At 35.3% G+C, this 17364-nt stretch overlaps 1 protein-coding gene and 1 long non-coding RNA gene across 2 annotated transcripts in view; one reads left to right on the top strand and one right to left on the bottom strand.

Moving 5' to 3' along the window:
* Sos (Son of sevenless guanine nucleotide exchange factor) overlaps positions 1-16923 on the top strand; it is a 45973-nt gene extending 29050 nt beyond the window's left edge. The window contains exons 24-35 of the mRNA XM_090118514.1: positions 4366-4471; positions 7064-7147; positions 8108-8246; positions 8868-8936; positions 9498-9681; positions 10001-10106; positions 10939-10999; positions 11558-11626; positions 12365-12417; positions 12717-12793; positions 14098-14231; positions 16735-16923. Of these exons, the coding sequence (XP_089974640.1) occupies positions 4366-4471; positions 7064-7147; positions 8108-8246; positions 8868-8936; positions 9498-9681; positions 10001-10106; positions 10939-10999; positions 11558-11626; positions 12365-12417; positions 12717-12793; positions 14098-14231; positions 16735-16792 (1140 nt within the window). The 3' untranslated portion in view covers positions 16793-16923. The remainder of the gene's footprint in view (positions 1-4365; positions 4472-7063; positions 7148-8107; positions 8247-8867; positions 8937-9497; positions 9682-10000; positions 10107-10938; positions 11000-11557; positions 11627-12364; positions 12418-12716; positions 12794-14097; positions 14232-16734) is intronic.
* On the bottom strand, positions 2591-3321 carry LOC149895664 (uncharacterized). Its single transcript, XR_016458450.1, has 2 exons — positions 3079-3321; positions 2591-2775 (listed from the first exon to the last, which is right to left on the bottom strand). It is a non-coding gene; the product is annotated as an uncharacterized LOC149895664 (long non-coding RNA).
* Positions 16924-17364: the final 441 nt, after the last annotated feature.

Raw genomic sequence — 17364 nt, 5'->3', positions numbered from 1 at the left:
GCCCCGTTCGAGTGGCTCCGGGCCCCAGTTTCCAACTTCCATACAACGTAAAATCCAACGGCCCGCGGAAACGGTGCGAGTTGAGTGGGGGGTCCCGGAACTAAAAATGATCACCACCCTGGGACGCTACCAGGGAGCCGTAGTGGGACGCTCGATTTTGGAATTTTTCCATTTTTGGCGCAAACATAAAAACGTAAATTTAGACGAGGTGGCGCAACGGAGAAATACACCAATGATGCATTAATACTCGCCCAGCTCCCAGGATATCCAGAAAAATACGAAATCTTAAACTTTCCCTCATCTCGCGAAGACGGTCAACGGCCCGCGCAAACGGTAGCAGCTACATCTGGGGTGCTCAAACTAAACTTGTAGTAGACCTCGAGCAATTACCACAGATAGTGAAAAAAATTCAAAATGGCGGAAAAAATGGCCGCCGCCATACAAATGCTAAAATGGCCGTCGCTGGTCCGATCGAGCTGAAACTTGGCACAGGGGCTTTAATCGAGCCTCACATTACGTTGGAATACTCATCATCGAGTTTCCATCGCTGGTTTCCGAGTTTCATACAACGCGAAATTCGACGGCTCTCCAAAACGGCGCGAGATAGGTGGGGGGTGTAGAACTAAAAAATGATCAGGAAGATGGGGCGCTACCAGGGCAATGGAGAAATTTCAAATTGGACGCCATTTTTTTTTCAAAAATGGCCAATTTTTCAAAGCAAGATGGTGGCGCCGGTTACTTTACGATGGGTCTAAAAATTGACTTTTGTGCTCTTATCGGCCATATTCACAAAACTGCATACTCAGAATTTCTCTCCGACCCTCGGTTTCCATTTTCCATACATCACGAAATTCAACGGCTCTCTAAACCGGTGGCAGGTAGGTCGGGGTCGCCGAAGTAAAAAATGCTTCAAAACCTGGTCCGCTTCCAGGCATATAAAAATTTTTGGTAAGAAGCGAAATTTTTTTTTTCGAAAATTTTGTATGGAAATTTCCATAGTAGGAAGGGTAATTGAATAGCAACGGCAAAAGACGGCGCCGCGGGCTGCTTGCTGCCCGCGCACCACGCACCCTCGAAGGTCCACAGCATTTCAAAATAGAAAATATTTGAATTGGGAATTTATAAGCACTTCCGATTGACTGTGGAATCGCTGTTGGCAAATAATAACAAATTGACGGGGGATTTTGATGCATTTTTAAATGACTGCCCTATTGCTTCAACCCAGGGGCAAAAGGGGCTCGCGGGCTGCTTGCAGCCCGCGCACAACGCACCAGCTAGTCTTATATATAAAAATGAATCGCAAAATGTGTTGGTAAGCGCATAACTCGAGAACGGCTGAACCGATTTCGATAATTCTTTTTTTATTATATTCCTTGAAGTACGAGGATGGTTCTTATGTAGAGAAAACGTAAACATGTACCACGGGCGAAGCCGGGGCGGACCGCTAGTTATTAATAATGTTGATTGTGCTAGTCTAGTATTTCCCTGCCAATTTTTATCTAGATCTGTTTAGCCGATTTGATGTGATCGAATAAAAATTTCTTACAAAACTGTACTATCTTTAAGAGCGAGCGCGCACGAGCAACTTTGTCTCCGCATCTATTTTGTCTCCGCAACTATTTTGTCTCCGCAACTATTTTGTCTCTCCCACCCATGGGCTAGTATGAAAGTGCGCGCACGTAGCGACGCAACTCCCCATACAAATTGATGGGAGAGACAAAATAGTTGCGGAGACAAAGTTGCTCGTGCGCGCTAGCTCTATCATAACAAATTCTTATATACTAGCTGTGCCCCACGGTATATATTACCACATCACGGCTAAATATACCGAGTGCCTTATGTACCTTTTAAGTTAGTCTATAGTCGGATTTTTAATTAGACAAAGTAAACTGACGTTTACTGTGTTGTCAGTTTTTGATGAAATAAAAATAGCGTTGTCACGAAGTGAATGATTGAAAAACGGGAATGAATGAAATTGAATCGATCGTATAGTGAATATTTAGTGTGTAACCACAGAACAGTAAAAACATATAGAAGTGCTGTAATGTCTAATTAGTATGAAAACCAGTGTCGCCAAACCCACACATTTAAACCGATAGTTATACAGTACACTACAAGTAAACTATGCCTTTGATTGGACAGCTTAATTTGAGTAAAAACTGACTTAGGTTATAAATTCAGCATTTCAATATGTACCCTAACGCACCATGTTACGGTTTATTTTAGTATAACATCCCTAGGTATATTAGCTGTTTTGTTTCTCATTGCACAGAAATTCCAAATTCGAAAACATTCAGCTACTCCACAACAGAGGGCGTTAGTTTTCAATAGATATAAATTTGAAACGCAACACATAGAGATAAGGTTGAAATTTGTGTCACTCAACATTAATGACATTAACTTGATATTTATCTGATGCTATGCTCTGAGGGATGTCAGCCTTGTTATCGATAATTCACAAATAAATATTTTTTGTGTATTTTTTTTTCTTTCTTTTATATGAGTATAGTATAATGCGTCACATTTTGGAGTATGTTTATTACTACTAAGTACGTATTTTTATATTATTATTATTAAATAAAAAACGGAATAGAATAGTATAAATCTATATTTACAAAATACAAACAGAAAATATGCATTATTTTAAATCTTGGAACTGCTGTAGGTTTGATGTATCGGTGGCCTTTGTTAGACCGCTTAGTACTGTTCGGCATCCAGTTAACTCGTCACGTTGCATTTATCCATTTCTCTTTTAAATTAGCCTCTTTGGGAAATCTATAAATAAATTAGACAAATGAAAGCTAAGGAAAAATAAAATAAAATTTAATATTTATAATGTTTGTCTTTTCTAAAGTATCGATACTGTCGATATGCACCACAAGCATCACTAAAGCGACATTCGTTTGTTTATTGCAATAATATTCCAGAAAGTCTTGTTTGCTGTTCAATCTATAATAGTACTAATTTCTTATGGATTAAGGTTCATTTTGACTAGATATTTGTATACAATTTTGACAAATTACGACAAGCGAAGTTATAACATAAAATATAATTAAAATAAATTAAAATAAGACTTACCGACGGTATGAAATGCCTTCATTGCTGATATTATTTCGTCTGCTATCATTTTTGCACTCTTTATACCGAACAACACGTCCTAATTAATGAATAAATATGGAAAAAAGGTTTGACAGCTGACAACCGACTCGAATATTTTTCTGCGCACAACTGAGAGCAAGTTAGGTGATCTAAACTTATCATTGACACGTGGGCCACGCCCACATCACACTTCTATCTACTTTACTGTTCTGTGTGTGTAACAATATATCATTAAATAAACACAACAATGACAACAAACGCAACGTAATGAATTACAATTAACGAAAAAATTACAAAAACAATAACGTAGACAGCGTAAAAATAAAAATAAAAAAATGATTATCACATTTTTTATTTACATTCAACTAGTAACTTATATCCTAAATAGCTTTATATATTATAATTAGAAATAATATTATTTTATAGTTTGAAATGATGAACTATTCACACTCATTGTTCATTCATCTGATTGAATGAGAACTGAATTCCTCACTATTACTTTAAATGTGGCAACATTATTTTATAAAGTGACATTAGCTGCTGTCAGTTTACTTTATCTAATTAAAAATCCGAGTATAAGTTTTTGTTTGGCAATTAAGCTTGTTTTCCTCTGTTTTGACGATATATAGCCTTCCTCAATAAATGGGCTAGCTAACTTTGAAATAATTTTTCGATTTTGAGATCAACGTGATCAAGCAAACAAACAATCAAACTCTTCGGCTTTATAAAATTAGTTTAGATTTTTAGGCTAAAAAATTAAATTAAAAATTGGTTGTCTGTAAAGTCGGTTTACTGACGATAGTTGAACGTGACAACGTCCGATTGTGCTTCTTTGTCGCTCGTTCCGCGCTCTCGCTCGCACTTCAAGCCTTACATGGAACGCCTCAGAGCGAGGTAACGCCGCATGAGTCATGTTTTTTCGTGCGTGCAGCCGGCTATATCGAATTATAAGACGTTGTCACGTCAAAAAATTGTCTTACATTATTATCTCTCTTAGAGAGATACAATAGAGAGACTGTTGTATAGTTGTATTCTGAATATTTACTATTCAATTATTTATTTATTAATTAATAATTCCTATAATAATTATTTATTATAGTATTTGTATAACTGTCAAATTTAAATTTAATTTTTTTTAATTTTTACAAATTGTAACTAACACAAATATTGTAAAACTATCCAAAGGTGTGCTGAAATAAAAGGTTTTTTTTTTTATTTTTATTTTATTTTTTTATTTTATTTTATAATAATTATTAATTCTTCCAGCCCCGAAAATACCCAGAGCTATCGGTTAAACCGGTTAAAATATCTCGCCGATCGCACGACCATCATCATTCGACGACAAGCATTTCTAGCAATGAGGATACTTTGAGTGAGTATTATATTTATTTACTAGCTTTTGTCACAGAATACATAATACATACTATATTTGGATATAATTCTTAAAAAGTAACGTTATAAATACGAAAGTTTCCCGTAAATCTTCTTCACAACTTAAAAAAATCACTTTGCCTGCATAGGTGCATTTCGACTCGTAGTGCTTAGATAGACGACTATTTTTTATTAACAAAAAATCGGAGTCTCTTACGCTATTTATTAAAAGCCTTTATTCAAATGAGGCGCTCGTGTACGCAAGTGTTCATTTGTGGTTACTCCAACCTGTAGCCACAGAATACATAATAGTAGCTAGACGCTACAGAACGGACACTCTCCGCCTCCCGCCTAAATTAAACACTTACCTCACCCCGCACGATCGTGATTAAAATGGGCCACATTTTTCTACAGGGACGATACGCAACGAAGATTGACAACATTAATCAAATTGACTTAAAGTAATTTTATTATTTTGGATTTGTGATTATCGTTTTTCGTAGAAAATAGTTAGATATTGTGCTGTTTACGGATGTATTTCATCAGAAAAACGCGAATTTTTTTTACGCTAGTCACAAATGTGCCAACCATAAAGCGTTAACACCACAGACATGTATCAAGATAGACTAAGCGAGTGTATGTACTTCCCGTGTCCAAACTAAGATTATGAAACTTACTTGACGCTGGCCTACACTCAATCCGCGCTTGCAGTTCGCCAAGGAAAGACGTGAAGCTGAATAAAGTAAAATGCCGAATTACGCCGTTATAAACTGTAGAAACTCCACAGCTGTGAGTGGCCGAGTTAGCAGAGATGTTTCCTTCCACCGGTAAGTAATTTTCTAATCAGAATATGCACTATTTATTTTAAAATCAAATAAAGAATATCTGTGGAAAACGATCGTGACAAACACGGATACCAAATCATACGAAATGATTCGGAATACATTGCGGCTTTTACTTGGCACGGTAAAGATCGAGTCATATGATAACAAGCAATGAATAGCGTCTTCTCATTTTTCTGTTCTCATTTTTCTGTCCAATTTTGTGGTTAGTGATGTTCATTTGATGCAACAGTTCTCGATTCTAATCGATTTTATAATCGAACAGAAAAATGATAATTTGAAGGAGCAATTTTTCAGAAAAAAAGGCATAGATTTTTTTTGTCAAAACTCCTTATTGCTTAGACTATGTTTGTTTTTTCAGTTTTCCAAGTAACCCGAACATAAAAGAAAAATGGATTGATGCAACGGGACATAAAGATTGATTGATTGACAGTTTCATTACTTTCTTTCGATGGCCTCTCTAGTACGTAGTACACGGTAACTCAATGGGCATATGTAAGAAAAAGCTAAAACACATTAGTTTACTTGTAAGAATATTAAAAGGTTTATAAATTTATTTTATCATTCCTCTGTCTATGGTAATTATCATTTTTCTGTCTTGAATCGATTTAGTAATCGATTACGATTCATTTATTTAATTTCCTCTTAGACATAGATCTAGTTTGATCTGATTTCTTTCGATTTACTTCGATGGGATAGGACGATACTAGAATCGCCGCGCGAGTGGCGTCCTAATCGATTTAGCGTAAAATGAAATTACCATCACTAAAAAGCGCTCGTGACGTCATAACGCGTCAAGGTCAGTACAAAAAATATGACACGCTTGGTTTTCATACAGATCGCGGTACTTGCGTAGTCTATCTATGTCTGTGGTTAACACACACATTTGCAGTCTCTACAGAGTGACTGTCAAAACGATAATTTTGTATGGAGTGTCCGGGGTGTGGTTTTGTAGAAACTTTGACAAATTATATACTTAAATATTCACCAAGAACCACTGTATCTAATTAAAAATTACATATCGATCATAATATTACAATTTATTGATTTAGTTTTATTTGATTTGATTTCAATTTGCTTTGATTCAATTTAATTCCACTTACGTTTGATTTGATTCAATAAGTTAGGAAGGTTAAAAAGTGAAACTTATTGTGGTTGCCTGGCAGAGGTGTCTGTACTGTGATAAGGCCTCCCTTTGTGCTTCGTTAAATGTTATATTGTTACCTTTATGTACTTGTTTTCCAGCACAGTAAAGTGTTAAATAAATAATTTCATATAATTTGAATTTTAATTTGATTTATCTCGATTTGATTCTATTAGATTGAATTTCAACATACCCTTATTCGATTCGGTTGTAAATAAATTTGAATCGATTCAATTTCACGTAGTCATTTTTTTCTTGATTTGATTTGAATTTTATTAGATTTGAATTAGCATTGATTTAATTCGATTCTTTCCACTTTGATTTCATCCTATTCAATTTCCTTTGGTTTTAATTTTTCTTAATTCAAATCGATTCAATTTATAAAATTATTATTATATAAAAATTTAGTTTAAAATTATGTATATATATTATTTTTTGGCAAATTGTACCTAACTTAAATGTAATGTTGTATTTTCCTGTTATTAAAAGTGCAGTAGACCATATTGTATTCCATTAATTCGCTATGTACCATAATATAGACTGTATCTTTTGTTGGAAAATCATAAATAAATAAATATATTAATATTTGATTTGATTTGATTTGCAGGTGTGGCCCAACTATCGCCAACAAGTATATGCACATGGGACGGAGCGTCTCTAGCTTCGCTACCGATACACCATGACGATAGGAGTGAGTATTTTTGTTAAAATAATAGATTTTTTATTTATTTTTAGTGTTTTTATTGAAGTAACACTACTTTAGGCGCATACTCATGGCAATACCGTTCGTAACTACTCGCTTTTTTTTATTCTGCAAGCTTTATTCTGCTGAGGTCTTGGATTCGGTTCCCACTCGGGGCAAATATTTGTGTGATGAACATAGATGTTTGCTCTGTGTCTGGGTGTTAATTATCTATATAAGTATTTATTTAAAATTATATATGTTTACGTTTATCAGCCATCTGGTTTCCATAACACAAGTGAAAGCTTAGTATGGGATCAGATCGTGCCGTGTGTGAAAATTGTCCCGAAATATTTGTTTAAATATATTTATAGTATGTTGTGTTGATTATCTAGTTATACATGCAAAACCCGCTGAATCCATATTTTAGTAGTTTACCTAAATATTAATACTTGCAACAATGTATCCACTTTGTTGTAATAGTTATGATTTGTAAGGAAGTGATTACGGAGAATCGTCCACTCAACCGTCGCGACGACATCCCTAATTATTTCTAAGAAGACGCGATCTCCAGATCGTGGTACTGTTTAAACATAGAATAAATCAGTTACACACTATCCATCTTAGTGTACAGACCTTAGTTAAATTCATTTAAATTAAAATAAATAATTGAAGTGAAACATCTTTATTGGGGTTGGAAAAAAATTTAGTGTAACATTTTTTCGTTACGCGCCATCTTTTTATTATCCCTACCACGCGTGATTCGACGTATTTCTGTAAAGTTGCATATAGTAAATTATTTTTTGAAAAATAAGGTCTTAAAGAAGTTTCACTTCTTACGTGTGTACACTAGTACACGCACACATTTTTTTTTAAAGACAACGGTCGCTGGATCTTAACTATCTTTCGTGTCAAATTATTGTTGTTATAATGAAAATGATTATACTAATAATAATATTTATGTTCCAGGTGATAGATCACTAACCAGCCCGCGGTTGGAGCGATCGAGTTCTTCGTCTTTAGCGCAATTGGGACAATTGAGTTTATTCGATAAATTGGCTTTCTTCGATAAGAGCAAATCCGTGGCTACGTTGAATGCTCATGCTAGGTAAGTCATAAGGTCGTAGGAATGTCAAAATTGTACATTTTTTTAAAGAATACATGGAGCGTGCTCTACAATACCGAAGCTAAAAATACAGTTTTTAGAATGTTTGTATGTATGTATGTCCGGGCTAATCTCATAAAGTACTGCATGGATTTACTTCAAATTTAGTACAGAGATAGCTTGAGACCTGAGGAAGGACATAGGTTTCATCCCGGAAATCCCACGGGAACAAGAAATATGTGGGTTTTTCTTTGATTGCGCGGGCGTAGCCGCGGGCGGTATGCTAGTCTATATGATAAAAATAAATCACCAACTGTGTTGCTAAGCTCAAATCTCGAGAACTGCTGAACCGCTAAATGATAAGTATAAGACGGAACAACGTTTGCCGGGACAGCTAGTTATTTCTATGATTGATTGATTGATTTTTTTTTCTTTTTTTAATTTTCTCTCCATAATAATCATTCTCGTACTTCAAGGAACATTATAAAAAAATGAATTAATGAAATCGGTTCAGCCGTTCTCGAGATTTGCGCTTAGCAACGAATTAAGCGTTTCATTTTTATATTATAGATTAATTTAAAATGTTTTTCCTTTAGTTCTTAAATGTATTTTTTATTATTATAGCAGGAATAGTATATCGGCGAGGGACGAACCGCCGTCGCCGAGAGATAACCATTCGCCGAGGCACGATCGGTATGTTTATATTTTTTATTTTATTTTAAAATTATAATTATCGAAAGTAGTTAATTATAGAGATCTTTTTAAATTTTTTAGGTATGAAAATTTTGTATGTTTTGTGTATTTTTTCTGATACCCCTCTGTTTAAATAAATATATTATAAACTGCGTTGTGGTTAACTATCTAGATTCTTCGCGCGCAAACATAAAAGTGACGTCGAAATTATTTATCTAATCGAATTCGAATTTTAAAAGAAAAAAAATGTTTTTCAGCCAGTCTATGCAAAAAAAAGAATCCCAATGTGCTATAAGTATGAGTTGAGAGTTCCCAAGATAGTATTTTCTAATGTTTTATTTTACGCGAGTATTATACATTTAGAAATTAAAGATTTTTTAACGGATTTTAAAGACGTATAACATCGCAGTCTCCCCGTGACCACGCTCGCTGTAAAGTGTTCGAAACGTCGGGAAAATAATATAATGAAAAAATCGCGTTTCAAATCCGTTAAAAAGTCTTTAGTTCCCAAGATGCTAAAAGTTTGATTTTTGCAAAATATCTGTATTTTCCTTACCACAGCTGCAACAGCACGAGCAGCGTCTCCATATCCCTTTGCACTGGCTCGAGCACTGGCTCGCTCACTAGCACGTCCACTGGCGCCAGTCGGTCCCGTGGAGCACTGTCCCCTCGACCGGCGATAGTGGACGCGGAATTGTTCTACTCGCGAAGTGTTGATCACTTGGCGTGCAGGCGGATGGAACAGGTTAGTGAAGTAGAAAGAAAGAAAGCGTTCAGTTTCTACACACACAAACACACAACTATAAACATTATAAATGAATACGAACGAATACGTAATAAAAAAAAATGTATGCGTGTACTAGAGTGCACACGTAAGAAGTGAAACTTCTTTATGACCTTAAAAATGTCACGAGTATGGCGTAACGCAAAAATGTTACACAAAATTTTTGTCCAACCCCGATAAAGAAGTTTCACTTCAAAAAATTTACTGTCATTTTACTCATTAGCGCTTAATGTATTGATTATACATATATTGTTATTAAATTATATAATATCGTGTACAGGAACGAGTGCCCCCACTATTGCCCCGACACAGTGCACTATCGGGCAGTGCTAATTTGGCAGACCACGAACCACCCCCCCCACCGCCACACACACATCATAGTATACGTGAGTATCATTGTTTATTATTAGTTATTTATTTATTTGTTTGTTTGAAATCTTCACAGCTTACAGTTTTGACTTAGGGATGATTTTCCAATGCTTGGATAAAACTTATCCGTCCAATAAAGTATTACACGATAATATTAAAATGTCACGTAAACTGTCAAATACGGGCAATAATTAGAATACGTTTTTAAAATGGTAGTTTTATACATTATTCGACGAATAAGTTTTAACCAAGGATTGAAAAATCAGCCCTTAATTTACTTATATCTATGATACAATACGCCAATTACGAGTTTTACAATTATTATCAATTGTATATTTTGAACAGTAACTTATTAAAGAGTGGTGAGTGCGTGCGTGCGTTTGGGTGTGTTTGTGTGTGTGTTTGATGATATTTTAATTACATTGATTTTAAATTATATTATAAAACATATTTATACAGTATTCTCGTTTTGCAAGTCCGGTTCGCACTTGGCCGGTTTTTTATGTATTTTATATAGCTTTTTTTTATAAATTATAAAAAAATTTCACTCTTTCAAATTTCACACTCGAAAAAAAGGCATATGAATATTTTATAAAAAAAATTATGTTTAAAATAAAAAATCGGACATTACAAATCATTTTGTGATTGGATTATAATAAAAATATTAAATAATATAACTATATTTTTAACCGACTTCAAAAAAAGGAGGAGGTATTTCATTTATGAGTCAAATATGTTTCAAAAAGGACTTCTCGAGATCTTTTTATACTTTTTTTTTTCTTTATATTTTTTTTTATTTTGCAGCTATAACATAAATAAATATTATATTTCTTTGTACACTAATTTCAGCCCCACCAGAACCGGACGGTGAAAAACCATTGCCGAGTCCGAAACATCACGAGTTGTTTAGGTAAGTGATGTTTTATATGTTTTTTCAAGTCAAGACGTTGTCAGTCATTCAATGAACGCGCTAGTCATTCAATCAAATATTTTTTGTCAGCATTTCAGAAATTCAACTAGATGACGGCGATTACTATTTCTTATTAGTTTCAATTATTGCTATGACAAAATTTACTGGCTGACGATAATTTCATTAAGGGCCGATTTTTCAATCCTTGGATAAAACGTACCCGTCCAATAAAGTATTACTCGATAATATTAAAATGTCACCTGTAAACTGTCAAATACTGGCAATTAGAATACATTTCATAAATAGTAGTTTAATACGTTATTCTACGAATAAGTTTTAACCAAGGATTGAAAAATCAGCCCTAAAATACACACAAACACAAATATAGATTAGTATGTATTTTATTGTAATATAAACAATTGTTACCCCTTGATGGAATTGCATTATTTAGAATAGATGATGTACATACATTTATACACAAACATTTATTTACTTTAAAATATGTTTTATAATAGAGCTTACTTCTCGTATTGATAGTGTTTGTATGTATGTCTGCAGGAGCCCGGCGATGTCGCCGAAGCGCTCGCCCGCACCACCGCCCGCCGCCAGCCCGCTCACATTGGAAAGGTATTATTTACCTTTTATTGAAGACCAAAGAAATTTAAAAAACTTTCTGAAGTGAAACTTCTTTATCGGGGTTGGAAAAAAATTTAGTGTAACATTTTTTCGTTACGCGTGACATTTTTCCGTTACGCGCCATCTTGTTTTTATCCCTACCACGCGTGATTCGACGTATTTCTATAAAGTTACTTAAAGTAAACTAGATTTCCGCCCGCGGCTTCGCCCGCGTTTGCAAAGAAAAACCAGCATACTTCCCGTTCCCGTGGGATTTCCGGGATAAAAACTCCTATGTGTTAATCATCTTATCCTATGTGTTAATCCAAGTTACCCTCTATATGTGTGCTAAATTAATTTCATTGTAATCGGTTCAGTAGTTTTTACGTGAAAGAGTAACAAACATCCATACATCCATACATCCTTACAAACTTTCGCCTTTATAATATAATATATAATATGTATATTAGATTATTTTTTGAAAAATAAGGTCATAAAGAAGTTTCACTTCTTACGTGTGTACACTAGTACATGTACACATTTTTTTATATTGATTACCCGATAGGCATCTATCTTAGTGCGAATTTCCAAAATTTATCATACATAAGATCCTTCAATTACGAACGCATCAAAATAAGAATTATCGAAATCGGTCAAGCCGTTCACGCGTGTTCCATGACTAAGGGAAATAGCGATTCATTTTTATATATATAAATTAATTTTAAAATATTATATAATTATTAATTTCAGGCCGCCGACGTTCAGTTTCCCCTCAGCCACATCGCCGTCGTCGCATTCACAATGTGAGTTATTTATTTATTTATTTATTTGGGCCATACAGTATTCTGTATATTTATTTGTATGTATATTTTGTTTTATTAGTATTATTACTTATTAGTATTAGGTACTTGTTAGTTATTCAGAATTATTTTTGGTTTATCGTGACATTCATTAAATTAAAAATAGCCATGACCTCTTTTTGATAGGCAAGTGATCATTTGTTTATAAATTTTATTTCAACAAATCTATTTCTTTTTATATTATTAGCCATTATATATATATAATATAAATAATATTTATTATTATATTATAATGTTTTCAGGCGAGACTAGTTGTAGCACCCCGCCCCCCTTACCGCCGCGACGGAGACGAGACTCGGCAGTTACTCCTACACATCATGTAAGTTAAATATTATTTATATAGGTTTTAATAAAATTGATATTTTAGGTTTTATGGCATTTAAATGCTTTAAAAATTCGATCACGAGACGGGACTCGAACCCGCATCCTTTCGCGCCATGCGGGTTCGAGTCGGCCTCGTGATCGATTTTTTTCTATTCTTTATAAATTTATATTTAGGTTTTAATACTTTTTACATACGCATTAGATAAAAAAGAACGTGTGTGCCGAGCACACGTGTCAGAAGTGAAACTTCTTTGGCAAGATCTCTAAACTTCTTTAGAGCGTATACGCACTATGTGGGTAGCCGCATTGCGGGTAGCCGTCCGGCTGACCGCAAGCACAATTATGTACGTAATATTCATTTCTATGCGCACTGTGCGGTCTGCGGTAGCCGCATCGCACAGTGCGCATGCACGGCTACCCGCAATGTGGTAAATGTTAAAAATACTATGTAATGACGATTCGAAAGTGCTACTAAATAGTAGTCTAATTGAATAAATGAATGTTTGAGTTTGAGTTTGAATGCGGCTACCCGCATAGTGCGTATACGCTCTTAGGCGTTTTGAGAGTAAAATTTCAAGGTCGCGTAATGGCAATACCGTCACATTTTGGTATATGAATCTTGCCAAAGAAGTTCCACTTCTGACACGTGTGCTCGGCACACAGGCTCTTTCGCATTTATAATATTAGTAGTAGGTACTAAATACATAAGTAAAACATTTTATTAATAACACTTTCTAAAATATAATAAACTTAAAACCAATTAGGGTATCAAGACGCGCTCTTTTTTTGTTTTGGGCAGTGTTCTTATGAACTTTTATATAAATAAGCTAGCTTACCGCCCGCTTTGTCTCAAACCTAACAAATTATATACTAAAACCTACCTCTTGAATCACTCTATCTATTAAAAAAACCGCATAAAAATCCATTGCGTAGTTTTAAAGATTTAAGCGTACAAAGGGACATAGGGACAGAGAAAACGACTTTGTTTTATACTATGTAGTGATTTAATAATTTTGCATACACATTAGATAAAAAAGAACGTGTGTCGAGCACACGTGTCAGAAGTGAAACTTCTTTGGCAAGATCTCTAAACTTTTAAAAAATAAAAGTAAAATTTTAAGGTCGCGTCATTGCAATACGTTCACATTTTGGGGTATATGGTATAATCTTGCCAAAGAAGTTTCACTTCTGACACGTGTGCTCAACAAACACGTTCTTTTTTTTGGTTTTGGGCAGTGTACTTAGGAACTTTTATATAAATAAATAAATATAATATGTTATTTTATCGTTATACAGCCGCCGGGCAGCGACGCGGGTTCCCCCCCCGCTGCTTCGAGCAGCCCTCCCCCCCTCCCGCCGCGCCCCCCGCCCGCCCCCGAGCTGCTCCGCCCGCAGAGCTCCGCGCTGCTGCAGCGCCGCCACCACAGCGCGGGGTGAGAAATAGAAATAGAAATAGAAACACATTTATTCCCAAAAAATGATACAGTACATTAGATACAGAAAATACTTATAACTTAAAAAACAAGGTATAACTGGGTAAAACAATATATTGTGTAGACGTAATAATATTATATTATATCTGTATCACCTCAGGGAAAAGGATTACTGACTCAGCATGAATGTTACAGCTGAGGCTGTAACGCTGTTATTCTGTCAGCACCATATAAGTAGAGAGGAGTGACTAATAAAAGTAGGTATAATTTTAAAGAACGGACTTAATTATGCTATACAGTATTATAATAAAGTAAGAAGATTTTGATGTATGAAGTATGTAACATAGTTTGCCAGTCAGAACGTAAAATCGGCTGAGTGAGTTGAGAGGAAACGAATCAGTAATAAAAAATAAATAGTGTGTAATAATGAATTTATATGTAATTTATGAATTTATATTGCCAACGCCAAGTATGTTGAAGAAGTTAAAGACATCCTTTCCAGAACAATAATATATAAAACGTAGAATATAGATGAAGTAAAAGAAGGACACAATTTTAATGAATATCAAGTAGATTATAGTTTATTGTAGATATTATTAAACACAGAAAATAACAATAGGTATTTATGTAGACTGTTTTTGAATAACGAGAAAATAAGCTTTCAATTTCTTTTTAAAAGTGTCCCTTGATTGAGAATTTCGAATAGGAGGCGGGATATCATTCCAGCATTTCGTAGCAAGAAATCTAAAACTTCCTCTAAAGGCGGCTGTTTTGTATTTAGGCACAGAAAAAATATTTGTGCATGACCTACATTCACTCGAAGCTTTGGAGGACCTCCATAAAAGTTTATCAAATAAATAAGAAGGTTTTTTAAATTTAATAACGTCAAAAAGGAGACTGGCAAAGTAAAGTTTTTGACGGTTTTTCATGTTAAGTAAGTTATGCATGTTTAGGTATGGTGAGATATGTGTTCTTGGAGGAATCTGAAAGCAATATCGTGCACAAGCATTTTGCACTCTCTGAAGGAGACGTTGTGTTCTTTGAAGCAAACAAGGACCATAAACTGCCAGAGCATAGTTTAGTTTGGACAAGACTAGAGTTTCACATAGGCGAATGCGCATATCTACACTTAAAAAATCACGAATTTTGTATAAAATTTTAATACGATAAAAGCAATTTCGAGTAACATTTAAAACATGGGCTTCAAATTTCAAATTATTGTCCATTTCAATACCAAGGTTGCGCACCTGATTGACACATTCGAGAGGTAAGTTATCGATACAAACTTTAGGTTTCAACTGCGATAAACAATTGACCTGTTTTTTGGAACCAACGATCATGAATTTAGATTTTATCGGATTTAATACCAAAGAGTTATTAGTAGACCAACATGAAATATTATTTAAATCCGAATTAAGATTCTTTATAGTCTGGTCAAAATTATCCCTGCTGATAGGAATGAGTAGTTGTAGGTCATCGGCATATAAGTGAAATTGACAATGTTTAATTGAGTGTGTAATGTCTGCTGTATACAGTATAAATAGAATAGGTCCTAAACTTAGATCATTAAGTAATGGATGGAGCACGCTGGCAAATGTTCTAACTAAACTTTCTGCCGGTTTTGGTGCGGGGAGGGTAACTCACACTTTGAAACACAATCACACATTCACAAAAATAATTTGTGTCTTTACAAACTCAAACTATTACAAAATGGACAGACTAGCATGTTTTTGCACACATACATCGATTACACAGAAAAATCTCTGTACATATACGTAATAATACAATCGCTCTAAAGGGATGTAACCATATCGATATTACAAAAATAATAGATAATTTTGTTGAAATTAGAAATAACATTAATATTACATTCATAAAAATACTACACAGGTCATTTGTAACGTTTTCATCATTATTATATGCATACGAAAAAACAATAAAACGACATTTTATTTGTATTTGAATATGTATTTATTCAACACATCACATATTATATTCAATAAAATAAATATCGGTCCAGAAATTTTTATTATTTCTGTACCGAGGTATCCATTCTGATTTTCTCCCACAGCATTCAATCCACCTTAGCCTTAAAGCAGGATTTTTTGTAAATCTGAAATATACGCAATATTCGTACATACATATAAACAAAGTAGCTGCTCCAGACATACATACATACATACAAAAATATATATGCACTTATACATGTACCCATATGATACATAAACGCACAAACACGCAAACAGACACATTATAGATTGAAAACTTATATGCACTTATATATGTATCCATATAATACATAAACGCACAAACACGCAAACAGACACGTTATAAATTGAATTTTAATTTTTAATAGATATTTATAACAGTTTTCTTCTATTTCTGCCTTTTTTTTCATTCATACAACTATACTATATCTTACATAGCGTATCTCTAGCATCATTTTTTACATGTGTAATAATATAAAACTCTATAATAACTAAAAATTTATTTTTTCCCCCAGGTTGGCCCCGCGATTACCCCCAAAGCCCCCGCCAGCAGCCGTGGCCCCGAGAACCTAGCGCTCACACATACTATACTGGGGCCTCATAGGTCCCCTACTGTGTGGAGCCCTACTGCCGTGTGTCCTACTGCCGTGCGTCCTACTGGCGTGTGTCCTACTGGTGTGTGTCCTACTGCCGTGGGTCCTACTGGCGTGTGTCCTACTGCCGTGCGTCCTACTGGCGTGTGTCCTACTGGTGTGTGTCCTACTGCCGTGGGTCCTACTGGAGTGTGTCCTACTGCCGTGGGTCCTACTGGCGTGTGTCCTACTGCCGTGGGTCCTACTGGCGTGTGTCCTACTGCCGTGTGTCCTACTGGCGTGGGACCGACAGCCGTGGGTCCTTCTGCCGCGGGTCCTACTGCCGTGGGTCCTACTGGTGTGTGTCCTACTGCCGTGGGTCCTACTGGCGTGTGTCCTACTGCCGTGGGTCCTACTGGCGTGTGTCCTACTGCCGTGGGTCCTACTGGCGTGTGTCCTACTGCCGTGTGTCCTACTGGCGTGGGACCGACAGCCGTGGGTCCTTCTGCCGCGGGTCCTACTGCCGTGGGTCCTACTGGTGTGTGTCCTACTGCCGTGGGTCCTACTGGCGTA

The sequence above is a fragment of the Colias eurytheme genome, chromosome 30 (assembly GCF_061535395.1).
Source record: "Colias eurytheme isolate Ceu_HAF_F1 chromosome 30, ilColEury1 Martin Lab GWU primary, whole genome shotgun sequence".
Lineage (NCBI taxonomy): Eukaryota > Metazoa > Arthropoda > Insecta > Lepidoptera > Pieridae > Colias > Colias eurytheme.
This window is presented reverse-complemented; position numbering and strand designations above follow the sequence as displayed.